The sequence below is a fragment of the Leishmania panamensis genome (assembly GCF_000755165.1).
Source record: "Leishmania panamensis strain MHOM/PA/94/PSC-1 chromosome 35 sequence".
NCBI lineage: Eukaryota > Euglenozoa > Kinetoplastea > Trypanosomatida > Trypanosomatidae > Leishmania > Leishmania panamensis.
In genome coordinates, this window is record NC_025882.1 from 2175626 (window position 1) to 2203413 (window position 27788).

General features: G+C 55.7%; 6 protein-coding genes and 2 pseudogenes across 8 annotated transcripts, besides 3 other annotated features; all 8 read right to left on the bottom strand.

Moving 5' to 3' along the window:
- Positions 1 to 17: part of a repeat region that runs on past the window's edge.
- Positions 18 to 106: 89 nt separating this feature from the next.
- LPMP_35snoRNA14 lies at positions 107 to 177 on the bottom strand (annotated as a pseudogene). The gene has a single exon. The product of its transcript is annotated as an H/ACA-like snoRNA (small nucleolar RNA).
- Positions 178 to 851: 674 nt separating this feature from the next.
- Positions 852 to 919, bottom strand: LPMP_35snoRNA15 (annotated as a pseudogene). The gene has a single exon. The product of its transcript is annotated as an H/ACA-like snoRNA (small nucleolar RNA).
- A 1414-nt stretch (positions 920 to 2333) lies between these two features.
- On the bottom strand, positions 2334 to 4502 carry LPMP_356010 (a44l protein-like protein; the record flags this gene model as incomplete). Its single annotated transcript, XM_010705228.1, has 1 exon — positions 2334 to 4502. The coding sequence occupies one exon, from the start codon at positions 4500 to 4502 to the stop codon at positions 2334 to 2336; it is 2169 nt and encodes a 722-aa protein (XP_010703530.1).
- Positions 4503 to 5984: 1482 nt separating this feature from the next.
- On the bottom strand, positions 5985 to 8348 carry LPMP_356020 (paraflagellar rod component, putative; the record flags this gene model as incomplete). The annotated part of the gene is made up of 1 exon (XM_010705229.1): positions 5985 to 8348. One exon carries the CDS (start codon positions 8346 to 8348, stop codon positions 5985 to 5987), a length of 2364 nt encoding a protein of 787 aa, XP_010703531.1.
- Positions 8349 to 9102: 754 nt separating this feature from the next.
- LPMP_356030 (ras-like small GTPase, putative) lies at positions 9103 to 10200 on the bottom strand (the record flags this gene model as incomplete). The annotated part of the gene is made up of 1 exon (XM_010705230.1): positions 9103 to 10200. The coding sequence occupies one exon, from the start codon at positions 10198 to 10200 to the stop codon at positions 9103 to 9105; it is 1098 nt and encodes a 365-aa protein (XP_010703532.1).
- Positions 10201 to 11017: 817 nt separating this feature from the next.
- Positions 11018 to 16978, bottom strand: LPMP_356040 (hypothetical protein; the record flags this gene model as incomplete). The annotated part of the gene is made up of 1 exon (XM_010705231.1): positions 11018 to 16978. One exon carries the CDS (start codon positions 16976 to 16978, stop codon positions 11018 to 11020), a length of 5961 nt encoding a protein of 1986 aa, XP_010703533.1.
- Positions 16979 to 18015: 1037 nt separating this feature from the next.
- Positions 18016 to 18554: a repeat region.
- A 517-nt stretch (positions 18555 to 19071) lies between these two features.
- On the bottom strand, positions 19072 to 20325 carry LPMP_356050 (choline/ethanolamine phosphotransferase (CEPT), putative; the record flags this gene model as incomplete). The annotated part of the gene is made up of 1 exon (XM_010705232.1): positions 19072 to 20325. One exon carries the CDS (start codon positions 20323 to 20325, stop codon positions 19072 to 19074), a length of 1254 nt encoding a protein of 417 aa, XP_010703534.1.
- Positions 20326 to 21520: 1195 nt separating this feature from the next.
- Positions 21521 to 22111: a repeat region.
- A 1057-nt stretch (positions 22112 to 23168) lies between these two features.
- On the bottom strand, positions 23169 to 24293 carry LPMP_356060 (hypothetical protein; the record flags this gene model as incomplete). The annotated part of the gene is made up of 1 exon (XM_010705233.1): positions 23169 to 24293. One exon carries the CDS (start codon positions 24291 to 24293, stop codon positions 23169 to 23171), a length of 1125 nt encoding a protein of 374 aa, XP_010703535.1.
- Between the last annotated feature and the right edge of the window lie 3495 nt (positions 24294 to 27788).

Consider the following 27788-nt stretch of genomic DNA (forward strand, 5'->3'; position numbering starts at 1 on the left):
GGGGTGCTAGATCCTGAGAGACCACGCGCTGGGGTAATACTCCGTCAAGCGGGTGGCCCCTTTCCTCCTACATTAGAAAAAATACAGTGCGCCTCGGCTACAGCCCCTTCATCGACAACCAAGGAGGGTTGTCTGGGGAGCAATAAATGGCTCAAATGTTCCACAGAGTTGTAGTTGGAAGAACAGCCGGCGATGCCTGAACAGAAGAAAAGACTACATTGCACCGATGCCAGGACATCGATGCGGATAGCTGTTGACCTCAGCAGCTCAGCAACCCTTCTGCCCATCTTGCGCACTCGGAGAAGTTGCAGCAGCGACGAGGCCCTTTGTGTGCATGAGTTTGGAAAAAGTGAAGCAAGTAAAAAAATAACACCATCTTCTACTGCGTTCCAATCCGCGTAAGTACTGGGACTTTTCCGACAGAATCATGATGGCATCTTGCCCTGACACACCCCACTTCGCAAAACAGGTTCGTGCAAGACACACGAACAAATCATCTGTATCCTCTCTTTCTCCCAAGTGATCAGTCGAGTTAAGGGTAAGTCGCCACCTACCCTTTTCACGCCTCTCGCAGCGTAAAAGGCCAGCCATCCCCCCTCCTCCTCCTCGAATTGCTGCCTACTTCTCTTGCCGCGATGCGCAGGACATACACCAAAGGGGGTGCGGCTTTTCCAACACGGCCAAGTAAAAGACCAGCTGTCAAGCAACATCAGCCCCCCTCTCACCCCCACACTTTGTCCTCTGACGTTGTCGATTCTCACAAAAAAACGCAGGGTGTTGTTCTAACGAACGCAATACACAAGTCCGGTCGTGCTCTCCCTCTTACTCTTCGTTGCTTTTCTTATTTGCTCTCTCTCCAACAACTGATGAGGATTACACTGAGATGAAAGTACTCGAGGAACCCAGAGAGTTGTCGTTCGTTGCAGAGAGCGTGGCCTCCTACTTCACACATTGGCGCACAGCACAAATGCCACGCAAGTAGGAAGAACATACCAAGGCGAAAGGTGAGGAAGCACTGGGTAGCAGAACGCCGGGGGGAAGGCCTTCAGATTCTCGATACGTATTGCTACTAGCCTGTTTGTTCATGCAGTCACATACACACACACACACACTCACACAGAAGCGAATGCATGCACGTATGTTTGTATCTGTTCAGTTGAGTATAACCAGTAGGGTATCATCATGCGGTACCGGCCGACAACTGCTCCTGTACACCCATGCAACCTAAAGAGCAGCAATACACACACACACACACACATATACGCACACACATGCAGTGCTGAGGTGACGCCGTGGATAATGCAAGCTTGTCCTCTAGCGATATTCGGGGAAGTAATGCGTGCAGGACGAGAGAGCGAGAGAGGAAGAAGGGTGGGGCGTGTAGAAGGGGGAGAAAGGGAGGTAAAGGGGCGGCACGGAAGGTGGCGCTGGTGGCATCAAGCTGCGAAAAGAACGAGGCCGTTTTACACGTCCTTTTCGCTAGAGACTCCACTAATGGAGGTGGGCGCCCTCTATGCGTGGGAAAATAGTAGCGCCACGCAAGGCATACATTTTTGTTTGTGTGTGTGTGTGGGGGGGGGGGGGCAGTTTGGCGTCTTCATCTAGTCCGGCAGTAGAATAGACTGGTGGGATGAGCAATTGAGCCGTTTGTGCAGCAGCGGGGGCAAAGAGGTCACGCTCGAGTGGGTGATGCCTAGATAGCGTAATCGATCCTTTTTATGCAGGTAAAGCTAACAACAACACAAGACAAACATGCACACAGGGACGCCAACACAGACACACCTACACCGCGATGCCGCCACTCAGAGAGAAACAGGGGCGCAGTTGGAACAGAGACGAGCGAGAGGACTGCTTTCCACCTTCGTCTTTCTATTTCTTCGCTTGTGCCTGCTAAAGTGAACGGAGGAAAGGCGGTAAGAGCATGAGGAAAACGCAAACCCACGAAACAAGAAACTAGTGGTGGCGACTACCCCTCCCCCAAGAACAGAACCACTAAACGACAAGAGAAGTCCGTGGGAGAAAGACGGAGAGGGGGAAATGAACTGGTGCAGCTGCACTCCATATACCTCCCTCAAAACGGGCTACGGAAAAATACATCAAAAATGCCAATCGGGGGATCAAATTTGTTGAACCACAACAAAGAGCCACGCAAACCCACAAGAAACGCGGGGAGAGGAGAAGTTTGGGCCGCGTATCCCCACGGGTGATGCTCCGCCACAGCACAACCCCTCCCCCTCCAAAATATATATATATATATAATTAGCACAAACACATCGAGACTTCTATCACATCTTTACCGCGTCGTGGGAACACATCACGCGGCGCCATCCCGCTTAGTTTGCGTCGCCCCGATTGCAAGTGTCGCACCCGCTCCCGTTTCGAATATAGGCAGAAAGGGCGTCAAGGAATCCGTTCAGATTAGCGGCATGCATGCACAGGTGATGCACATGCGCGGGGGTTATCAAGAAGTTATACGCGGTGTTCTCGCGCGCTTGAGGGGCTTGCGAAGATGCTTCCTCCTCCAAGGTTGAGATGCATGAGCACACCTGGGTCGCTTGCTTCAGAGAGAGTTGACGGAGAACCCGTTCCTTGATTTTGGCATCGGTCATCGACGCGGAGAACCCCAGACCCTGCCGCTGCAGAAGACCTGCATCGTTCGTTTTTTCTTTCAAAACGCGTGCGATAGGTGATTGCGGCTTGGCGCGGTGGCGTTCAGTCGTCTCCAGCAACCCATCGTGAACTTGCTGGGGCGGCGTCGCGGGAGATGTCACCATGCGACCATTGCTGTAGCCGTCTCTCTGCCTGTGGTGGTTCGCCTCGCCAGTGGTGGTGAGGGTACTCGAAGCCTCGCTGTACTCGGCGCCGAAGAAGAGCCCGCAGAGGCGGAGCAGGTCGTCCAGTTCGATGTAGTCAAACCGGAGATGTGTGGTGAGCCGCCCAGGTCGAAGCAGTGCCGGGTCGAGTTGCTCCGGGTGATCGGCAATCATCACAACGATCCGCTCCGGGTCTTCCACGGCGCCATCTAGGACATTCAGCAAGGAGGAGAGGTTGAGCTTGTCTATCTTGTTTTCCTGGCACCGAAGCAGCCTTTCCCAGCCAACCGCTTTTAACGCCGACGTTGGCGGCAGGACTCGTGCCACCTTTCGGGTGGCCACTTCCACCGTATCCAGAGCCTTCACTTGGGGGCTGCCATTCTGCAACGCTAAGACCGCAGCGTCGACCGTTTTCGCGTCGCCACCATTCTCAGCCGCCCGTTGCGAGCTACGAGTCGTCAGCCCACGCGACCGACGCACGCGCACCACATGCTCGCTTCCTCGAGTCCGTACAAGGTCGTCGCTGGTGTCGACGTCCTCGATGAGGAAGATGACCTTCTTGCTGTTCAGCAGCGCCCACTCCTCTGCGCTGTCCGTCAGCACGGAGTGAAAGTAAAAGATGCTGAAGAGCTGGTCGCTCCGCGTGAATCTAGAGAGGGGGATGCGAACAATGTGGCGGCGGGTGTGGTAGGCGAGAGCACGCACGAAGGAGCGCTTGCCTGTGCCGCGGGGGCCGTACAACAGGAATCCCAGCTTGTGGGGGAATCCCGGAATGGCGTAGCGTCCCTTTTTCTCCAAGAAGTGCGCGAGCAACGCCTTGACGTGGCTACGCTGTGGAAAGAAGACGGTGTCCAGCGTCGGTCCAAGCGGAAGCGGTACGCTCTGCACCAAGACCTTTTCGTTAGCCGCCGTCGTGCGATACATGCGCAGGGTGTAGTTCTCCTGGTCGGAATAGCCGTTAGCAAAGTAGAAACTCAGCGCGTCCTCGACAAAGTGCCGCAGCGCGGCGTCTGCCGCTGCGCCACTGCCCGGGGAATCGCGCTTGCGCACGCGCAGAAACACACTTCGGCGTGCCACAGGTTCACAATTTTTCTCGCGCAGCGTTGACATCCACGTACACACCTCCACTCCATCTTGATGGGTCGGTATCCAGAAGGGGTAAATGGGGAGCTTAACCGGCAGCATCAACGCCTCCTTTTCCCGAAACGGGAACGTCGACTCTTCACTATCGCAGTATTTTTCACCTTCGCTAGGATTGGAGAAAAGGGACAGCAGGTTGACCATAAACGACTTGTTTCGCAGCTCAGCTGCAGTGAGAGGTCTGTCCCGCCAGAGCTTCTGCGTCATGTACACCAGCAGTGCTGTACACATGTGGTGCTCCGGCAGGAACGGACTGTAGTAAGCCGAGTCGATAAGGTCGTGTAGTTTCCAGTACACGTAGGCGTGCTCCGTGGGGACATTGCTGATGTACCACAGTGCAATTTGGCGGATCGCAATGTAGCCAAAGACCACGACGATCACCGTTACTTCAAATGGGAACGGTGTGTAGTTCGTTAACAGCCTATAGAAGACTGCTTCCAAAGTCACAACCCGAGCCTCAAAGGCTCGAAGCAGGGTAAAAAGTCGACTGCTTTCCAGCGACGAAGTCAACGTCGACGACGGGATATCAGCGACCCGCTGGGGGAGCATGCAGAGAAGCTAAGCGCAATGTCTGTATGCCGCGGAAGAGCTAGACGATGGCATCGGGAATGCAGTGGCGTAGTGCGGATTAGGAAAGGAAGAGGAAAAGAGCGAGCAGAAAGGAGAGAGACCGCACGAGCAACGGAAAAGGAGGGGTTCCCCGTGCCACACGAAAAGGGAAAGAACACCGAAGCGGGCAAGCAACTCGTGGTTGGCGGTGAGAGTGACAGCGTTTCAACGGTGATGGGTGCAGGAAGGGCGCGGTGCGTGCTCCTACGTAGTTGGCGAAGAGGAAGGAAAGGGGGAGGAGGAGGGAACTGGCAAAGAGAGACGCACGTGGTATGCTCTTGGGGGGTGTGATGGGGACGAGTTAGTGGGCGGAAACCGCACAGAGTTGCACTGGTGCTAGACAAGGCCTCACGGACACCACCGCTTCTCACGCCAGACATGTACAGGAAGACGAGGGAAAGAAAACTACGCACACTATGTACACCCCACCTCAGGTTGCGCAGACATGTATGCCGGAGACAAACACATCCACGGTACGAGAGTTCTTGTGGGCGAGAAGAACCAACCTCTCGGCCAGCATCACTCTACGTGGTGCTCCGCAAAGAGTGTCACCTACAGTCTCTCAGCCATCGAGAACGAACAGGTGAAGTGCGGCACGCACTAAAGATGTGACGTGCGACGTTCTATGCGGTGAACTCATTCAATTCTGTTGAGTTCGTTTCGATGCGTTGCGTGAAACCTGAAAGTCGCCAAGCAGAAAAACGCCAACACACCTCGGTGCATCGCCTACAGGCACACACACACACACACACACATACAGGAAGTGGAACACGCACAGCCTGCTCGACGGAGTCGGCGTCGACCCCTCGGCGAGAGTAGAGCGCAACTCCACGAAACACGTGAAAAGACAATAGAAAAAAAAGACTTTACATGACATTGGCGGCATAAAGGAGAGTGAGGTGGGGAGTGGAGGGGAGCGGTTCACACATCCACACCCACTCCTACACACACACACACATAAGTGCACAGAGAGAAACAGAGGCGAAAAGTTCCAGAAAAAGCCTCCAAGAACAGACACAAACAACATTTTAACCAAAAAAAAAGCGAGAGTGGTACATGCATGGATACATAAGATAGTGTACAGTAGCGGCATTCTGCACACCATGGAGGGAGACACAAGGAGAGAATGGGTGAGAGAAATTCGCACAGGTAGCGACGTACTGCGTGAAACACGGAAGAGAGAAGAAAGCGAAACAAAGCATGACTCAGCTTTCACTTTGCTTTCGATAAAAGTGGGGAAAAAAAGGAACTCTTGATGTATTGCTCGACTTCTGCCATTCTACATCCTCAGGTGTGTGCGTCTGCATGTGGATCCCATAGCGATAGAATCAGCCCCAGGGCCTGCACACGGACATGTTCGGTCGGTCGAACAGAGAGAGGGAGCCAAGAAGGAAAAAAAAACAAAAGAGAAAGTAGACAGCTTTACATTTTGGCGATGGCAAGCATCACCATAGAAAATTGGGCGTAGTTCATTGTGTCGGCGGCAACGGGGCTCTTTTGCTGTATCGTGCACTGGCCATCCATGCCTGTGGAGCCTCGCATTACCTGAAGAAAGGGTAACAGGAAGCGCTGAACTCGAGAGCGGTTGATAGGGACACCGCAGCTATCCAGAGGACAGATTAGCCGGGAAGGTGAGTAATGACGCCATTTCACGGCGCCGCCGTTCCACTCCTCAAGTAGAAGATCCATCAAGGCTGACACCGGGAGAGCGTTGTGTTGCCGTGCGGCGGCGCACAGCGCCTTGAAGAGCGGGTACATGGTGTCATCACTGACCTTAACGCCGGCGACCTTCGCCCGCGCAGCGATGCACGGCGGCATAGGCGCCGCTGGCCCCGCTGCATCCCTTGAAAAGAGCACCAATGCCCCCTGGACACTTTCTTTCGGACACATTACAGCCTGTTTCGATGAGTCCGGCTGCACAACCAGAGCATTGGTCTGCATGCTGCTCGTAGAAACTGCCTCCGCCGCCGCGGCCTCGTTGCCCACTGCTTCCTCGCTGTCATCAGGAAAAGACAGCGTCATGAGGCCGGCGGTCGACTCCAGCGCGGCAGCTGCGTTGCGAATCACCTCGAGGATCTCGCGGCACCACGAGGTGAAGGGAATGCTAGTGAAGATGGTTTCCGCGGCGCAGGTGGGCGCAGTGGCGCACTTGGGATTCTTGAAACCCAACGTGGATTTGTTGTTCCCAAGCTCTTTCACCGCTACCGTCACCTTCCACACCAGCCCACTGCTGCGCACAAACCGCTCCGTTGTTTCCATGACGACTTGACACACTAGAAAGAGGGCGCGCCGGTAGCGCAGCTGAAAGATGGCTCGGGCCTCGTCGACGCTCATTTCATCCTTGACGTCGTCGACACTCTCCGTATCACTGCCTTCGTAGAGAAGCTCCACACACGGAGAGAGGAGATCGACAGGGTCCAACTCCAGGAATACCGCATGCACTTGGTGCGCTTCGGCGCACACAAGCCCTTGCAGCACCCATCGCCGCAGTCGCTCCGCTCCTGGGCAAGCGTACACCACGCCCCAGGACTTGCCACCCGCCTCGTCATACGCTTCACCCTTCGGCAGAAACGAGGTCACCTCGTTGTTGACAAAGAGCGTCGACACCTCACGACGCGAGGACAGCAGTAGCAGTCGCGCACACGGCGCAGTCTGCGATGCGAGCGACAGGAGCGGGTGGGTGCTCTTGTGGAAAAGGACGTTGGAGCTACATGTCTTGGATTCCGCCACCCGCGTCACCAGGAAGTCGGTCGCATCCATCTCGCCTTCGCGCCACGCCCGCAGCACGGCAGAGGTACCCTGAACCACGTCGATACGCCTCCGTAGGCGGGATCCTTCTTGCGTGTAGTGGTACGCCCATGGGTCCCGTGCCTCTACCACGCAGGGTCCCCGCGCAACAGACCCGGTGGCCACTTCGGCAGCATCGCAGCTCACCACATCCCTACTAGGAATACCTTTGAATTCCACGCCAGTCTCCTCGGGGCTGAAACGCTCGAGGACGCGCGCCAAGGTCGAACACAGCGTCGACAGTGGCGAGGCCGTGCGTACTTCACGCGCCACTGCCTCTGGCACCATGGTGTGGCTAGACGCCGATTCAGCAGACGAGACGCCGGAGAGCGGCGGGTTGCACACGCGAGCGGCCGCCGTATTGTTGCGCCACTCCTTACAGTACTGAATGCTACGCTGGAGCTCCCCGTAGTACGCGACCGACGAGGTGAGCACCGCTACCAGCCTGTAGCGCGGCGCCCCAGCCTTGTTGAGGCCGCTCATCTCCTGTTGAGAGACAATGTTGCGAAAGACGAGACGGAAAAGCGCCTCAGGACGGTCATTGCGGTGGGCCTGGCCGTTGGCCGCCTCAGCGGGAAGCCGGTAAACGACGAAGGTATACTCTGGCAGAAGCGGGTGATTCGCCACGCCGCTCGTCGAGTCCATGGAACGTGCGAAAACCTGCTCGTACGACGCGGCGATGCAGGCCCCCGAGTCGCCGCAGCTGGGCGGTGCCGCCACGATCACTAGTCGCTCCTCTGAGTGAGCCACCACACCATACTGAAGGAGCTGCAGTTGCCGTGGCGACAGGGCATCGCGAAGCAGGGGGTGAATGGCGTAAATGCGGTGAAGTGGGTGATGGAAAGGAATGGCGAATTCCTCGATAATGAGGTCAAAGCGCAGATCCAGCTGCGCAAGGTCGTGAAGCACAACGTTTGCTGAGCCCGGCCTGGATGCCTCCTCTGCCGGGACCCACGAGAAGGAGCTTAGAGGCGCGATGGAGTGCTGCACCGATTCCATTTCCCCTTTGTGGTATACGTGTAGGTGTGTAAGTAGTGTTGCGCGAAGTACAGCTGGAGAAGGAGAGCGCGTCAGAAGAGGGAGTAACAGTGCGCGTTATGCCACACACTAGGAAGGCGGCTTAGGGAGTTCTCCGTACCGAGTGCAGAGACTTGCTCCTCAAACAAACGCAGCTGTACGAGGACCGCAGGAAACAGATAGAGAACTACAAGAAGCTCGGAAGGAGCACCTTCTCAGAAATGAGGCGGAGCCCCCTCTCCTCTGCTTCCGCCTGCAGAGAGCGTACATTGAATGCAGGCATTCCTAGACTGATACAGAGCACAATTAGGCGACATGCTGATTGAGCAGCTGCCAAGGAGGGTTTTTTCGACCGTAGCAGGAAACCGCTTTGCGGAAATTGTACACGGCGTATGCTAGGTCTTTTCTCCCTCGAGGAACTTGCCAGGTGCCAGCAAGAGAGCGAAGGGGCATTGACAACGCACAGCACAGCATTTTAACGATAGTTTCGATAGACATCCTCAACATGTCTTCTTTCACTTTGCCAACGCACCCACTCTCTCTTTCTCTCACACACACAGGAGAGGAGGAGATACAAAAGGGGAAACCAGTCATACAGGAGATGAAAAACAATAGAAGAACGCACAAGACTACAGACACGACGTACGTCATGAACACACTTTCAGACTCGAGTCGTTAGTAGTGCCAGCCCCTTCCCTTTCCTCCCTGGGTGCCTCTCGCTCTGGCCATGTTCCACCTAGGATGCGCTCGTGTTGAAGATGTCAAAGGCGGCCTTGTAGAATATGTCCACGTTTCGGTCAATCAACGCGCGGTTCTCGAGGTGTGTCTGCTTCATCATGAGCACCAACGTTAAGGAGCTCGGCAATTCGCGGACGTAGATGCAGTCTTCGCTGCTTAGCTGTATCACTGCATTCGCGCCGCGGTACAAGTCAGACACGTCAGAGGCGTATCCGTCTGCGCTGCCATAAGTCAAGACAGTGGTGGCGTCATTGGCAGGCGAGGCAGCCAAAGTGTGTCCCGAGTCCGCCGAGGCATCTTTCGCGCCTGCGGCGGCGCTGTCTCCTGCACGGGTGTAAATGCGACTCATCTTCACTACGACTTCAATGGCATCGCTGCAAAGGTCATAGGTTCGAGACTTGAGGCGGTTGCGCTCGTCCACTGCGACGTATATTTTGGAGTGGCTAAGGAAGAGATAGGAGAGGTCGATATTGCTGTTCGAGTTGAGCATCTGCAGGAGCTCTGTGATATACGGCATTTTGCACTTGATGAGCTTCTGCACCACCAGCGAGAAGGCCTGGAAGACGGAGTGGTCGTAGATGGAGGTGAGATTGAAGTTCAGACGTAGCGGCTGCACATTCTCCAGTAACTGCTTAGCTTCCTCCTCCACACGCCGCTGCAGGCTCGCCAGCAGGTCGGCCTGGTGGTCTTCACTCAGAGCGTCGACTTTGTGAATAAACACCTCAATGCACAACTCAGGATTGTACCGGTATGCAGCGTTGATTGTGTCGAGCAGCCGCGCACGGGCGTCGTCGATGAGTTCGCGGCAGTCCAGCACATACACAATTGCGCCACAGTTTTCGAGAAGCTGATTCACGTCATAGCGGCTGGCGTTGCTGGGATCGAATGGGTCATTCTGGCCGGGAAAGTCCCACACCTCAAAATTCACGAAGTCGTTCGAGTGCACGGTGCTCTTCTCTGGCTGCACGGTGGTTGCCAAAGTAGCCGAGTCGTGCGGTTGCATACCTTCAAAGACGACCTTTTGGATGCTACTTTTACCTGACTTTCGGAGCCCCATAAGCAGCACCTTGGGTAAGGCAAGCATATCGTTGGACATGGCGCTTCACCATAGCGCAGCCGGCGCGGAGAAAGAAAGAGAAGAACAAGGCAGCTCGAGCGAAGAGTGAGGCGGATCTAGGAGATACCCATAACGAAGCACTCCCGCCTGGAGAGACTTGGGAAGCCACACACACACAAAAAAATGAATCTTTCCAACTATACTCAGTCTCCCCTCAGAAAAGAGGGAGGCAAGAAGGAGGCGGGTACACTCCTGCTGCCGTGGTCGTGTGAAAAGGCGAATGGGAGAGAAAGAGAGAGAGAGAGAGGAAGCATGACCTCAGAAAAGAGAGATGGGGCCAGCCACGCACATGAAAGTACGGAGAAGCGCTTTTTCCTCTCTAGTGTGAGACGGACGAGGAAAGCAGACTGGGTTTAGGTGCAGCTTCACCGCACCGCATTCTACGTGCAGGCCTCCCAGTTAGCGATTTTTCATTTCTTGTTCGTCTCGTTTTCTCTCATCTGATGTTGAAGCAGCAGGGGGTTCGCGTCGGTGCACTTTCCTCGCCGAGCAACAGAGACGAGCTCCTGTTCTTCCTTTCTCTTTCGTATTCGGTGTCCTCCACTTCTCTAGTACGCTGTGAGTGTTGTTTTTGCACTTCTGTCAGTTCTTATGTGTGCACGGAAGGTGTGATGTCTCCTCAACGCTGCAGTCCACCGCGCTACCTCCACTTCACGTCCACACGCCTCGGAAACACGCACGCACCACGTTTACTGTCCCCAGGAGAACAGAGAGTTCCGTGATGAGTGCTCCACACGCGCGCCAGCAAGGACAGAAATGAGCGCACAGCAACACCGACACGCCCATACAAAAGTCTTCACAGGCACTCGATGAAGTGCTGTAGCTGCGCCGTCTGTCCTTGCACCACGCGACTGAGCAACGGCCAACGCACCTCGCTGAGGTCCTTCACGAAGCTTCGCAGTGTGCGAACGAGACGCTCCATCGAGTGTCGCACCCCAGAGACCACCTCGGCTGTGTACAAAATACGAGGTGCATTTCTCGCGTTTTGGATAAAATCCTGCACCGTGAAGGCGTACGCCATCAAGGCGAGCTGCACAGTCTCCAGGTGCACTGTCTGAACATCTGTCGCGATGTCGATCTGACCATCAGCTGTGAAAGAGTCATCAACGTCTGTAGCGGTGTCAGCGTCGCCGGCAAGCGGTCTCTTGCTGGAGGATCGCGTCACACTTGACTCCCGCGATGCAAAACTTGTGAGCCCCATATTCGAGGAGCGCTCGAGTCCAATGCCGCCAGTAGGGGCAGAAGTGGCGGCGACTTTCCGAAGAATCTGCAGCTCCCACAAGGTGAACTGGCGCAAGAGGTCTAAGGAGTATACGAGCGAGATGGCTGTGGAAGCAGCGGCGACGTCGTCGTTGGAGAGGCTGGGCGCGCTCGCCAGCTCCACCGTCTGCCCGAGTAACTCTAGCGGAAACACAAAGGATGCCAGTGTGGCGCCGTCACGCGGAACGGCGTACGATGGCTGCTTCAACAGGATCGTGAGTTCGCTGCGCAGCACATAAGACTGAGCGATCGTGATACGCTTTCCCTCACTAATCGCCACCTCGGCACTCGGCAGCGAGGACACACACTGCTGTTGTAAGTGAGGTTGCCGGAGGAACACAAAGCCTGCCTGGACACACGGTGTGAGCTTTTCAAGAAGGACGTTCTGCACCGCTAGCACCGCCACAAGTCGCGTGCACCAGTCCACTTCCTCTACCTCCCACAGGAGTAGTCTGCACCGGTCGGCTCCCCGTACACCGGCAAACGCGCTAAGAGCAGCAGCAAACCGTGGGCTGCTTAGCAGCGCTGCTTTCAGTGATGGCACCCAGCCTGACGCGATTGCGCTGTATTGCCCTCGCACGGACATGATCGTACACCACAAGGAGAGCAGCGCAATCCAGCAGACGCTCCACGCCAGACGCAGGTGCCGCTGCGCAGCGGCATCATAGACAGAGGAGGCAGAAAACTGACCCAGTGCCTGCAGAAAGCCTAGGAGGACATCTTCCTCCACAAAGCCGACAGCTGCCATCTGCTCACCACAGTGGGCAATGACACAGGCAACGCACTCCAAAACTCGCACAAAGCGAAGCGCATCGGTGTTGGTCGGCTGTGTTGGCTGAACAAATCGTGAGAGACGCGACGCTACCTGCATCAAGGTTGGCAGCAGGCGGCTGACGAGCACTGCATCGCCACACCCGCCAGTGCGTGGCCGACTGAAGACGCGTGTGCATCCGTTTACCAACCTCTCCAGCATCACCAGTGTCTCTGCCGTCCAGGTGCATAGCTGCAGCTTGGCGTGCAGGGCTTCCTGCACCATCGCCATTAACTCCTCCATGGTGGCGTAGGTGGTGAAGTTGGACAGTGGAAACGCTGTGACAACAGGAAGCGTGTCGAGCAGCACAAACGTGTTTCGGCGATTCGCCTTGGCAAAGGACACCAGACGCCGCAGTGAGTGCTGCCCGGTGGGGCTCATCTCGAGCAGCTCGGCTGCCTCGTTGCCAACCGCACTCTCCAAGATACTCGTGGCCGCCTTGGCGAGACGCAGTTGTTGCTGCACTTGACGGGTAAGGAATGGGGCCAACATCGGCGGCCCCGGCTGGCAAGACAGCACTGACTCAACGGCACACTCGAGTAGCTGTTGTGTCCGCTTACCGAAAAGCCCCGCCGTGTACGTATCAACCCCACTGAGCCACAACAGCTGCCCAAGCGCAGTGGCCAAGTCTGCCATTGTATCCAGCTGTGCGGCAAGGCTGTTGAGGCGCTGGTCGTCACCAGTGCCGAGAAAGAAGCGTGTAGCGGCGGTGCCAACAGGGAAGAGCCGCCGATGCGCCGCGACGACCTCGACGCTTTCGCTGGAGAGGGTGTGGAAGGAGGTCGCCGTGTTCGACAGCTCCCTTTTGGCACGGGCAGCAGAGGCAGCAGCGAGAGCCGTTGGCACAGCACAGCGGCTCAGAGCGCTGACCTGCGATGTTCGGTGGAGAGTGGTGTGGACGCTGTCGAGCTGACTTCCACATGCCAAACGCTTTGATGCTGTCACTGCGCTCCCGCGCGGAAGGATAACACTGGCGCTGACGTCAGTGTTCTCGCCTAGTGTCAACCTCGTTGCCTGCCGTGCCAACCAGTTGGTTTGGTCATCATAGTCCACTTCGCACCACTCCACATCGTACAGACTGCGCACCCGCTGCAGAGCAGCAGCGCCATGGCGAAGCAACTGATCCATGATATCTGTGTAGGGAGCCAGCACCTTGCTACGAGCGCTTGTCGATCCAAACGGCGACAGGGGCACTAGGGTTGAGCGTCGCTGCTGCGTTGGTGGAGGGGTGGTGCTGTCTCGAGTCGACGTTGTCGATTTGTTGCTGTCATTCACCTCTCCACCGGCACCGCTGGCAGCGCAGCTGTCCAGTGTGGAGCCAGTCAGCTTCGCCTTGGACAGCTCAAGCGCAACTCTCGCATTCACATAGGCGACACATGCCACCACCAGCGTTGCCTCCTCCCACTCGCCACCCTTGCGGCTAGGGTTCGTCTTTGTCTCATCACCGTCATTGCGCGGCACAAGAGACACAATCTCCTGCACAGGCACAAGCCTTGTCATACCGCTGCACCGAAGTATGTTCAGCGCAAGCGCCTTTTCGTAGAGGGCGGCCTTGTCTGAGCGCACTGTTTCCACGAGCAACTGCATGAGCGGCAGACCTGCTGGTTGTGTTTTTGGCTGGTCAACGCTGCCGCTGTCAACGCCACTGTCCCCACTCCCGCATCGCCCGTCCGCGGCGCCTTCACTAGCGTCGGCGTCCTCGCCAACGTCACGCTTCTCCGGCCCAAACACAAAGAGGAATAGCGCCGGACACCACATGGCCATTGCCTGCACCAACTCCAGTCGCATTGCGTTTGATGGCGACCCCACATTCACCCGCTGCATCTGCAGAATCCGTTGGGTGATAGCCACGACCTCGTTCGGTGAGAGGTGTGAACGAAACATTTGAAGCACGAAGTCGGAGGTGCGGCGGAGAGCGGTTGCGTGCAAGGCTGCCACGAGAAGCTCAGTCACGGCATGATGAATCGGTGCCAAGAGATCTTCGCAGAGCAGCTGCAGGAGTACCTGCACCACGCTGCGCGAACGACAGGCACCACCACCATCACGCATCTCACTCATCACGCTACCGCCACTGATGCGCCCTTGGAGGCCAGACGGTGCAGGAAAGACCGCCGTCGCCACTAGTGCAGGTACGTCGTAGAGCAGTACAGCCTTGTAGAGCAAGGAGGCGGCAGCGCACACGGAGCACCATGTCGACTCCCCGCCCACCATCCAATTTCCTTTGACGTACGCCTTCGCCAAGGTATCGAGCGCCTCGCCGATACGGGCGATAACCTGTGGGAGCTGCGGCACTGTCACACCAGCAAAGAGCGTCGCGTCTTCGGCATGATCCTCTATCAAGGTGAAGATGGCGTGCACTAGCGTAGTGGCTGTCGCTGCACCACTAGAAGAGCAGCTGAAGGCGCCTGCCGGAATTCCCGCTAGCAGCGAGACAAGACGCCCAGGCTCTGCAGGAGACAACTCATATATGGTACGGCATAGATGTGGATAGAGCTGTAGGCATGCGGTCCAGTCGGCCTCGACATACTCATCGTCCAATCGCAGCGCTGCCCAGTGCGACGGGGCCAAGAGGTGTGCCATTACACCCTCCAAAGAGTCCACGGCGGATGCGTAGCGCTGCAGTAAGCGGTACGCGAGTCGCTTCATCCGCAGCGAAGGCCTTGGTGCCTTGAGAATGGTTGTCACCACTTGGTTCGCGAGACTGACAAGATGACAGACGCCAGCCTCTTTCTCGAGCTGCTGCAACGAGTGCGGAAATTGACACAGGAAGGCGCATAAGAGTGTGGTAGCGGACTCGCAGAGCAGACGCTTCTCGCGATCTTGCACACTCTTCTTCTCGGTGGTGTGAGCGAGGGCGGAGTTGAGAGTGACGCGCAGTCCGTCCATGCACAAAGCAAAAAGGCTGCGGCCCCTTCCGGACGCGGAGTGAGGCGCCTCCGTTGCTTCCGCACCGCCCGCCGGGGCGGCGTTGTTTGCAATCACTGTAGTGCGAGTGGACTGGGAAAGATAAAAGAAGAGACGGAGTTCTCCCAGCGAGTCCAGCAGCGACGGCAGCGCCGAGGTCACGTAGGCCAGCAGAGACAGATAGAAGACGAAGTTTCGGGGAGAATCAGGATCTGCCTCGCATCGTGCTAGAAAGGATTCCGGGGAATCATCACTCTCGCCCAGCACACCGTCGCCTTCCACAGAGGCGCTATCACTGGTATGAAAAGCGGTGCAGGTGATTCTGTCCTCCCCTCGCTGCTGGTCCGGGAAGCCAGCGTCGTTTCCCGCGCCCGCCGCACCGAGAATGGCGCGCCGCATAAGCGACTCCACCGATGACTCCGTCCGTTGCGTGGAGTGCACACCCACCCGCTGATTCGCACGAAGAGTTGCTCTCGACGATCCTGCTAAGGTCCCCTTTGACGCGCCAGGCGCCGCCACTCTCAACGCGGCCGACTCCCCCTGGGCGTAGGGCAGCTCGTACCGACTGAGAGCGCGATGCAGAAAGCTGACAAGATTCATGTAGCTCTCCGAGTAGGCCGTCCATGTCGGCCCATACACGCTCACAGCGCGACTGATGTGAAGGAGTGCATCAGCCGTACAGTAGTACCACGCGGCCTCCGACATCACAGATAAGAAGCTGTGCATTGCGTATCCATACACCCACGCACTGATTCGCTTGATGACACAAACGGCGGTGGCGCTGTCCGTGCAGCTGGCAACGTCGGCAGCGGTGTCATAGAGGGTAGCCTTGCGCACCACCTCGAGCACGCGACATTGCCACATCAGTGTCATGTGTGACCATGTCGTTGGAAGAGCTGCCATGAAGGCCATGTGCGCCATGTTTGCCTGCGCGGCAGAACCGAGTTCCAGGTTTAGCAGCGCATCCTCGAGCACCCTGTGGGGAAGACCAGCCGCCTGCAGAATACAAAACGCAGTGAGAGAGACGACACTACGACCCAGGTAGGCTGGCCGATGCGCGGCTGCCCTGACAAGTTCTGCACCCATGTCTCTGTTGACCGCGTACAACGATGCAAGCACCTCTTCAGAGACTACAAGGCTGGATGAAACCTTGTCACTGGAACCCGCAGTCCTCGCATGGTACGCAACTAGGAGCAGAACATCGCAGTAGAGTGAAAGAGCTGCATCTTCGCCTGCTTGCGCGCCGACCAATCCTGCGTGTCCATTACAGCGCAGCCAAAGTGTCTGTACCTGTTCTGCAGCTGTGGCAACAAAACGCCCGTCCGTGAGCAAAGTCAGCAGGTGGCCAAAATTGCGCGAGCGCTGATGAGCACGTTGGGATCTCTGCAGAATTGCGCTCAGCACACTTAGGGCCTTTGTCAAGGAAGCGAGCTCGCTCGTCGCAGACGCCTGTTGCGGCCAACCCCCGCCTAAGCGTGTGTCATAGGCGCACTCCTGCGGCGCTGAGCTGGACGACTGTATTGGCAAGGATATGACAGGGCTTTGTAGCTCTGGCAACAACAAAATGGAGCTGCTACTTGAAGCATCGTTCAAGACGGAGTAGGGTGCAGCAGCGAGTGTTTCCACAATGTAGTCGCTCTCCCCTACGTGGTTCTCCAGAGCGTCGCTGTCCGCCAACCTTCCCAGACGAGGCAGAAGCGCCACTTCCACGCTCGGTGCCCTGACTTCCCGGGAGCTAAAGAGATTCGCCAGCGACTCAAGCACGCTGATCTGGGTGGCCATCTTCCCCACATGCGACGCGCCTGACGTATTTGGCTGCTTCGATGACGCCACGGCGGGGCAGGAGGCAGCATGAGGAACAGACTGCGACGTGTCCACGAACGCAAACGACTGAGACGCAGATGCCGAGGTGGGCTTAGCTGTGCTGAAGAGAGACATGGCGCGTTCTTCTCAAAAATGACAGTAAGTCGAGTTGAACACTGTAACAGTCATGCACACGCACACACAGCGCTGACAAAAATTAGTGAATAGACAGGTAGGGGAGCAAGAAGAAGAGGAAGGCACTGCTGTCGCAGGACCCGAGGAAGTACCCTCTTTTTTCCGCTACAGATCGTTACCAGCAATGCCTGCACACCGCTGCTTGAGGTTCAAGAAGGGTATTTTGACTTCACGTCAACTTGTTTTCCTGTATTGAGACTTGGTTGTATGGGGACGAGTGGAGCGTGGTTGTGCGTCGTTCACCACCACAGACACTGTTTCGCTTCCCCCCCCTTGTGCTTAGGTAAGGGCTACGTCGGTAAGAAGAGAGAAAGGGCGCTCTCTTGTTGATATCGACTTGATCGTGGAGCCTCGCTGCCCTGTGCGTGAGTACCCCTCGTGTTTTCTCAGACCTTAAGTTCAGTTTCTTTTTAAATCGTCTTCTGATGTTCTTACGGAGAGAAGGAAATGAGTCGAGTCCAGCAACGACGGGGTCCGTGGAAAGCCGACTTGGAGGGTAGCAGTGGCGGTAACACGTTACGTGACTCGCAGGAAGACGAGGATACAAAGAGAAAAAAAGCGTACACGTATACATCCACATACAGAGATGAACGCAGGAGAAGGGTGAGCCTGGTGCGACATGACGATGAGGAGAGCGGAACACAGACACCCAGAGGCCGAAGGAGCAATGGTGAAGGGGCAACTACGGTCACATGGTGTACCGTATGCGTCACTCTTTTCGCCACCATTTGAAGAAATGGTTACTCCCAGCTCTGTCGCTTAGGCTTCTTCCTGAAGCTATGAACAAATTTGTATTTTTAAAGTCACATTAGATAACAGGTCTTGATGACGGAGTATTACCTCAGCGCGTGGTCTCTCAGGATCTAGCACCCCACCTGCTGCAGGGGGGAGGGCGTCAGGCAGCCCTTTGCCTATTACTGCCAAACCCGAGCCACCACTGGTGGTGACTCGGCCAAGCATCTACAATGTAGGGAGGGGGTGAGCTCGATGTATCACTACAGATGTCAGCGGTCAGGCCCTGGATGGCGTGTCGTCCGAGCGGCCTGCGACAGTGAGCACAGTTGTGTCATCTGCAGGATGGGTTGAGAGTTCCAGCGTGACGCGAATGTCTCTCACCCGGCTTGCACTGCCTAGCGGTGTGGCGAACCTGAGCCACTCCCCGAAGGATGAACCCCGTGATGACCGGCGAAACGGATAGTTAGAGTGTGAGGCAGAGGCATTGCTCAGGTCACCAAGTCACCGTATTGCTGGAACGGGCGTCTGGTACTGCTCCGCACCAGGCGACAGGTCGGTGAAAGGACGAAGAGAGGCCGGCACTCTGAAGTTCATCTCATAATGCTCGGCAGAGAATTGAATCGTTCAGGGGAAAAAAAAGCACCGGTAAGGAGGTGCGGCGTTCGTCAAGCATGAAGGCGTACTGGTGTGAATAACGTGAGCCTTACAGAAAAAAAAAAAGATCACAGACACATAAACGAGGAAAAGCACACTTGTCACCCGACTTCATTTTTGAAGTGCCGTGTGGTCCCTTTTCGCGTATCGCACGTGAGCCTCCTTGCTATCCTGCTCACTGGCACTGAGTAGAAGCATTCATCCTGTAGTGCTTTCTTTTCTCTACATCGCCGCGACGCTGATGCGTGTTCGAGTCCCTCTACTGAACTCAGTCCGAGAATCTCGTGCCACACGAAAGGAAACTGCGCAAGTGCCAAGTCTCACCACTGCCCCTCTGCCAAGCCTAGACGACTATGTGCTGAAGCGTGGGTCAACAGCAACAGCAGCAACGAAGGAGAAGACACACATAGTCACCTGTGCTTAAATCAGCTGTTTTCTTACTGTACGTTTTAGTGTACGTGAGAAACGCTTCCGAGACACCTGCGGCGCTAATCCGACTTCTTCGGTTTGATGGACATGATAGAGATATTGAGGTAGCGGGCGATCTGGGTGAACGCGGAGAGAATCATATGGCCGTATTGCACGGCAGCGAAAACAGACAGCCCCGTCAGTGACCAACCAAGCACCCTCTCGACCACCTCGTGCGGCATTGAAGCATTACCAGCGTAGTGCAACACCAACGCCGTTGTCAGGGCAATGAAGAGAAGAACTATGTGCCAATTTGTAGTCTTGTAAGGCATGAGGCTAAGCCGCGCCAGCGTCAGCCGCGTTACTGTAATTGAAACCAGCAGGCCGTAGCTCATCTCCAGCGCAAACGGAAAGTGTACCTTCAAATTGGAGAACACCACGGACACATGAACCATAAGCGCCGTCATGGAGAGGATTGGAACTGCTGCAAGCATGGGCGTCACTTTTGAATCGTGCACTGTTGAACGAACCACCACGTGTATCACATTCGTGAGAATTGTGAAAAGGCAGCAGATCAGATATATGAGAAAGAGGACACTTCGGATGGACTCGATGTGAACAACACCGCTGCTTCCAGGGAAGAGCCACGCCAACGCTGGCGGGTACGCCACATCGTACGGTCCCACAGCCGGCGTATCCCAGATGGACTCGCCATACACGCCCGAGACGATGAAGAGCACGCAGTTGAGGATGATGCCCTCCGTTGGGCCATTGACGTAGCCAAGGACGAATACCCCCGTGCTGAACTGCTCCCAGATGATGGTAAACAGGCTGAAAGATGAAAAGGACAACAGCCAGAAGCGCTCCACTGGTGTCATGTAGGTAACAAGACTCACATTCAACAACACAAACGGGGTGAGGAAGGCGTCACAGCCGTGGTCGAATAGTTCGCCGAGCGGGCTACCAGTGCCGGTGCGCCGCGCCTGCTTGCCGTCAATTGCGTCTAGGGTTTGGTAGGTGAAGAGTGCGAAAGAGGCGTAGTATAGAGACCAACTGGGGTACACGCCCTCTTCAAAGAAGAAGAAATACAGCAGCATGACCGCTGAAGACATGCCGATGAGAAACCCGGTAAAGGTAATGCAATTTGGCGCGACAGTCATGGGCACAAGATTCACCACAAAGTTCCAGTATCGCTGCAGCACATACCGGCTCATGATTGAGAAGTCTGTGCTAGAGTACTTGTACTTCTTCAAGTTGGGCAAATACGCAGGCGAGATGTACTCGTTTTCGAGTGGGTTGAGGCTCTTACGGCGAGCAGTCATCTTGGGGGGCATTTTCGCTCCTCTGCGGTTCTGCGTGTACCTTTATGACGAAGACCAGTGTGGCGGAAAAAGGGACGGGAAAGGGCGGTATCGGTGACGGAGACGGTGACTGCGGTTGTGTGTGTGTGTGTGTGTGGATGTGTCCACTGCCGCAATGACACTCGCACAAGAGTGAGGGGAAAAGAAGTGAATGAGCCACCGAAACGGAACTGAAAATGAGAGACACCACAGCTGCGCGAACGCAATCCAAGAAAATGAGCGGCAAAGGGTATAGACAAACAAGAGAGAGAGCCAGAAAGAGAAAGTCAAGCAAAAAAAACGAGAGAAAGCGAAACACAGGAGCCCTCGTGATGAAACTTGCACCCTGACACAGGCGTTCTGATTAGCTACAGGGTTTCACTAAAAGCTATCGGTACTACTCGAAACCATAGGATGCTCATAGCAATCGCTTCAAAACAAGCTCAGCTTCTTTTATGGTGCCAGCGATGTCCTGTTAACCACACGACTACCTCCCGTAGTCACACATTCCTTTTCGCCACGATAACGTAAGCGCCGCGTACCGGTAGCAACGTTGCGCGTGCTGTGATCCCTCGCGAGCATGAACGTCCGGGCTGCAACAACAAGTACCAGTCATACGGTTTCTTGAACGAGATAGTATCTACAACAAAGCTGCAAGAAACTGAATAGCGCAATAAATGAGGAGACACGAGGGGGGGGGGGAATGTCCGCACTTCGCTGTCAAAAAAAAAAAACGGCAGAGAACCACAAGATGATCAAACAGCCAAGAGCCAAGACGCAGGTGGCCCTGGTGCAGCAGCGTTACGGTGAGCATTTTCACTGAGCACGCAAACAGCACAGCATAACCCACGTTTGCGGGCTGTGGTGATGGAGGGGGGTGCACCCGTGCCGGGAGCTCTCCCCTACCGTGAAACAGGCTCCACACATGCGAACCACGATGTTAAATGAACGACAAAAAATTAGGTCAAACACACAATAAAACTCATGACACTCCGCCTGACGTACACAACGGGCATATCGGCAGACCTTCGAATAACAGTTGATGACGTCTGTACTGCCTCACCATGACTACAGCCCTACACGCCATCTTCTTTACTTTTCTTTTGACTTTCTTTTGTCGTTGTTCTCGCCTCGCTCAATGAAGACGAGCACAGGCGTCGGTGTCTTCGTTCAAGCGTGTCCTTCCATCACGAGCCAGTCCACAGGCATACGGCAGCCCCTCACTTACCTCCGTGGCACTGTGGCGCATCCCTGGCCGTCTCGCACGAGCCCTCCCCTTGCCGTCGAATCGTGCCAGGCGCCTAGGGAGCTCTTTTGGCCCTTCCTCGTCCCCTCTTCGCATACGTGCTGCGCGAGCGCCGCCAGGCGGACTGAGTAGACGGCGTGCCCAGGTCCAGGGGCGAGCGAGGATGAGGAAAGGAAGCCGCGTCCAGGGTCCTGTTCGTGGGCGGTGGCGTCCACCGTGCGGGTGGTCAGGTGTGGTGCAGGTGCATGCCGGAGGAGCTCAAGGAGGAGGGGGTGGTGGGCCAGCTGCAGGTCAAGTCCCTCGGAGACCCTGCACCCTGTCTGTACGCCATGACTCCCCCCGAGTCGCTTCAACCCGCGGCATCCCACAGCATCGCGTGGAAACGCTCCCCATGGGGGCCTGGAGGACTCGGTGCGTAGCTCGAGTTGTGCTCGTCATGGCTGCGACATCCGCGCCTCATCGGCACACCCGGGAAGATGTGGGAGATGCCGCACGTTTCGCGCAGATGCACTATGGGGCGGATCGGTAGGGATCCTGCTGCACCCCACCCTCGCCTGAACCCGCACAGCTTCCCCTTCGAGTGGGCGCAGTGGGTTTTCATGAACTGGCGACCCGACGCATAGTGGACATGTGCGATTGTCGGCGTGACTGCGACCCTCTGTAGTGGAGCGCCAGCGCAGCCCTGTTTGGCCACACCAACAGTCTGACGGCAAAGCAGGGGTCCGACAGCAGATTGGGTGCTTTCCCAGAGAGTGAGTGCTGGATGCTGGTACCACGGTGATTATAAGAGTGGGGTAATCACACACACACACACACTCACCGAGAGAAAACAAAACGCACGATAGGAAAACTAAAGAAACAGAGGTGCGAACAGTCACAATGGACGGCACCATGAAGCTCACAGGAACATAGCCGTCAAGCGTATAAGAGGAAAAAAACACGCCCAGAAGACAACAACGCGCACTCACATATACACAAGGGCAGGCAGAAATGAGTAAAAGAAACCTATAGGTGGAATACCGTGAGACAAGCTAACAGAGCCTGTGGCTGCGCACCGAGTCAGCCAAAGGTAGACGACGTTTTTCATCTCCTACACTTGATCGTGTAATGATCATCTTGAGCAGTGGCTACCCCCTCTTCCTTTTCCTCTATTTCCTTCATGATACTCTGCCCTCTCCCTTTTCACGTTGTGATCCCTCGCAGAATGAGAGACCAGGGACTGCTTGTGAGGTAGAAGACGAGGTGGGGGCTAAAGTCAGAAGCACAAGTACCTTCGTTGCTTGTGTTTGATGAGTTTCTGTGCGTATGCCAACCTGTGTAAGAAACATATCTATGAAGACTACCTTCTCCGTCAATCACCACTCACGTTAGTGGGTCCTACGCAGCTGCGGTGCAAGACGTGGGTGAAAGTGCTGGGAGATGCATGTCCTAGAAAGAGAGAATGAAAGGCGCAGGTGCCGTACAATCTTACACAAGAAGCGGCTGGCGACGTGCGTCACTCTCCTTTCACTCCTCAACGCGCCGTTTCTTTCCTCTTCCGATAAAAAAAAAACCACTATTCCGCTTGTATTGCCTTCTTTGCCCCGAATCATCAAGAGGCGCCTTGTTTCATCAAACACTCCCTTGTGTCCCTAACCAACTTCGCCATGTCCACCACACACTCGCGCTGCATCAGTTGCATAAACGACATGACGTACGGCACGTTAATCGACGCCATCGTGTCAAATGTGATCCAGTCGTTTAGCGGACGCACACACAGGATGGAGCTTTGGATTGCTCCAGAAGTTTCGGCCGCAGAGGCCTCGCTGGTGTTATCAGTCACAAAGACGATGCGCATGTCCTCCGGCGACAGATCCAGCTGCTCCGCCAGGAGGATTCGGATTTTCATGTAGCTCTTCGGCATCAGCTTTGTGCCGACAAGTATAGGGTCAAAATACGCCGTAATGAACGGGTTTAAATCACCATATGGGGTGTGACCCATGAGGAGCTTCTGGGCTGCGATGCTTCCCGTGCTGTACAGTGCGATGCGCGTCTTCTCCGCCATGGCTGGTCCTCCGGCGTAGCGAAAAAACGCATTCACATCGGGAAACACCTGTGACTGCAACTTCCCCTCTGCAAACACCTCCGCCCAGATGGCGGCCTGGACAGCCTTTATGGTAGGATGCGATGAGCCCTTCTTCACCTCGTCGTGAAAAAGGGCGCAGAATTCATTACGCGTCACCTCGTTCGCAGCTGCGTCCTTCCAGTCACGTGCCTCACTCGCCGAAAGAGCATCCGAAAAGGCCTTCCAGCCGGTCGTTTGTCTCTTTGACACTGGCGAAGACTGCGGGTGGGACGCTGCTGTGAGGAGGTCCACAAACGCCGGGTTAGCAGGGAAGTGCGTGGTCATGTAGGTCTCAACACGGGCATCGGCAAGAGGGATCATCGTTTGCCGCACAAAAGGCAGTGGCGTAGTCGTACCCTCAATGTCGAAGAGAAACACAGTGATGGGCTCCGACATGGATGCAATGGCATAGGCTGGATCGTCGGGCACAGGAAGATGAATCTGCTTTTTCTCGAGGAGTTGAAACACATTGGGCGTCGTCCCAGGGACGCTTTGTAACCTCTGCTGAATCATCGAGTACAGCTCCGCGTAGTCGACATCGGGAGGCACTGTTCCCGTTAAGCGCGACAAGTCGAGCTGTGCCGCAAAGCAAGAGAGGGCGTTCCCCAACATGTTGCGGTAGAGCGAGAAGGCGCACCCAAAGCGACGGTTCCACGATAAACTCGTGTGTATAGCAAATAAAAGAGGAAGACAAAGATGATGAAAAAAAAAACAAAAAACACACTCGGAAACGGAGAGAGAAGGCGAAGGCAACTCACCAAAAACTGAGAGGGTAGGGGGAGGGAAAGAGGCAATCAACGCATACCAAGATAACTGTGCGGATAGCGATGGGCAGCGAGAGAGAGACACACACTCAAAGGACACAGCGATGGCGCGAAAAAGGGGCGTAGGATAAGAAGTGATGAAGAGGGATGAGAAGAGGAAGAGACCACACTTTGGCTTTTGATTGGGAGAATCCTCTCTTGCAAAATGGGTAAACTGATGTGCCGCTGCGCCTGCGTGGGCGTTGATGCGCGTTCTCCGGGGTATTGTTATTCAGGGAAGAAGAGAAAAGAGAAGAGGGGCGGGGTTGTGCCGGAAAAGAAATAAACATACATATACACACACATATATATATATGTGTGTGTATATGTGCGTGTGTGTGCGTGTAAGGAAACAGTAAAGGAGAACGACGAGCAGCCACACTAATGAAATTGCTGCACGAGAGTAAATCAGGGGGGACGAGGAGACAATGTTGTCGTGTTGATGTTTGCTTGTGCGGTCCGCTCTTTGTTGTCGTTGGCAACGGACTTGAATACGCGACAGCGACACTCGCAAACTGAAAGTAACGGAGTGAATGACACGAACAACACTAAACGGGGAAACAAAGAAAGAAAGCGAGTAGGGAAGAAGAAGCGGGGGTTGGTGGCATACTAACGTCAAGGAACCCCCCAAAAAACAAAGCCGAACGAAGAAAAGGGTGTACGAAAGAAACCAGAGGAAAAGCACACGGAGGGAGGGGGTAGGGGGAGAGGACACACCAATACCGGCGTAAAGAGGTATAGGTGTCACCCAGTCTTTAACAGGAAACGACCTTTCCCGGTCTTTCTGCGAGGAAGATGGGGGAAGAGAGGAGGAGTAGGGTGAAGCGAAGAAGCACAAGACGAATGAGGTGTGGGCGTGTGCTTGTGTGGATATTGCTTGCCCTCGGTAATGAGAGGTCAGAGAGAGAGAGAGAGGGCGGCGGGATGAAAAGAAAAAGGCAATTCACTGAGTTGGGGGGGGGTTCTATCCCATTTTCGAACCTGTTCTAGGTGGCACCATAAATGTCTTGAACGTTGCCCGATGGGGAAAGCTGACTTGGAGTGTTCCCTTCTCACGGTATTGCTGTTTATTTTTGTGATGACTTCTACAACAGTGCAGCACACACACCCTTCCCGTGTTCCTCACGTCTCATCATTGCCCATGTCACTTAATATGCAGGGTCACAGTCCACGCCGTCAGCAGAACTAGCGGCCGACAGAATGTATCGAGGCGTGTCTGTGGGGGAGGGGGGGCATTACTGCATGAATCTCAGCATGAATCGCATGACCGCATGTGTAGCTCTTATGTAGGGTGGAAAGGCCCGCCGTACTGCCGATGCGTGCGTGTCTTCGCGCTCCCCGTAAATGGCGCGAATGCCGCACGAACACAGTCAAGCACGCAGTGCTCCGTTTCGTTGTTGCCACCACCTGCGACTGACGCCACCCAGCCGCTACCGGCAATGACTGTCTGCCGCGTAGGTCGGGGAACGCATGCCGCCCTCCCCATCCTAGCGGAGTTGCACAAGCATGGAGATCACACGCTGCAGCAAATCCGCCCACGGCGCAAAGAGGCGACGGCCCGTGGCCACTTGACAATCAGGCGGCGTGTCATCGTAAGAAAACCACAAAATGTGCAAGAAGGCAAGTCCAGGACTCGGGCAGCAGGCCAAAGGCGTCACACGAACCGCCCGTCCTTCCCGTGGCAGTTGCTTGATCGCATCGGCTCTCAGTTTGGTGCACGTCAGTTCTCCGACACAGCCCGTTCCAAAGCTGTCGTCCAACACCACGCCAGCGAACCCGTGCCTATGGGAGACGCCGCTCTCGTTTGCTGCTCAAAAGGTGCTGTCGGCCGTTTTCCCGGCGCGTCGAGTCGCCTGCAGGGTTGTCCCCACCGCCTGTGTGAACCACTCGTCAGTTGGGTTCTGTCGATCCACACGCTCACGTGATCGCTAGAGGCGAGTCGCCTCGCACCCATACAGAGGATGGCAGGCCAATGCTGTCTGCCACCATCTGCATCACCGCTGGTCTAGCGGCCAACTCCGTTGGGTGCGCGTTCGTCACTGATGCACGGAGCCGCCTCTGGCTCGCAAGCTGAAGAGCGCCCGCAGGTGCAGGGGAAGAAGCACCTGCAACAAGGACGCTGTCAGCTCCGTCACCCCTCCACACTCGTCGAGCACGAGCTCCTGCGGCTGTTCATCCAAATCCCCCACACCTTCGTAACGATGCTCTTTTCCAGCCAGCGACTGAGTTGTCGCGGCCAGAGGGGTGAGCCGCCGTCTGAGAAGTCCCTTCCTCTCTTCCACTACGGTGAAAGCCGATCCGAGGAGAGGGCTCAGTGCCGCGCTCGCCTCCTGCGCACCTCGTGTCGTGTACACGACGAATGCGGGTGCGGCATCCCCCGTAGGGCGGCGGCCATTGCTGCGGCGAGTCGGCAGGCGGTCACTGCTGTGGGGCGTGCAGGGGGGGGGGATGCAGGTACGCGAGCCTGTAGGCAGCGTCCACGTACCTCGTACAGAGAGAAGATTCTGTGGAAACAAACAAACAACAACACAAAAAGAGGGGAGTTGCAGGAGAGAAGAGCAAAAGCAGCGCAGACAACACACTACAGCGATACACCGCGGCAGAATCGATGACAAGAAATAAATTCATAAATACGTGAAATCATTCAATAAATGCATACCCAAGCCAACACTTACCAGGGGTCCGAGGCGGGAGAGATTGACAGCCAATGAGGACAGATTGTCGTCCTGTTCAGCTCTTCACTGCCGACCTGTCTCAATCTGTCCCTCGTGCAGATTGACAACTAAAAAGTCGCTGTTCATCTTTGTTGTCACTAGTTTGAAAGAGGATGGGTGTGTTGGCGTGTGTACGTGTAGCTATACTGGCTAGGAGGGGGGGGGGGAGGAGATGTAGTCCATCGTGAAAGTCCGATTGCCTAGCAAAATTGTGTGCCGCGCGTGTGTCGGTGTGTGGACCGAATACTTTAGTTGACGCGGTGAGCAGCACATGTGCGTGCAGGAGAGAGAGAGAAAAAAAAAGGAAGAGACGGTAGGGTCGTATCAAAGGTGAGTTAGTGGGAAGTCATAGAGAAGGGCGGCACTGCACAGACAAGCGTCAACAGAAGCCAGGAGCGGAATCATCGTGTATGAGGAATGAGAAGCAGCATCCTGCGCTCAATTCTACTGGTCAGGACGACATTAGGGTGTCCGGAGAAGCGGAATGGCGGCTCACTCAACAACTGCCAGCGTAACCATTTCTGTAGTCGTGTGGCCCTCTTGCTGTTGCGACGGGTTTGGGGGTGGGTGCAGAGGCCGCTCCAGCGATG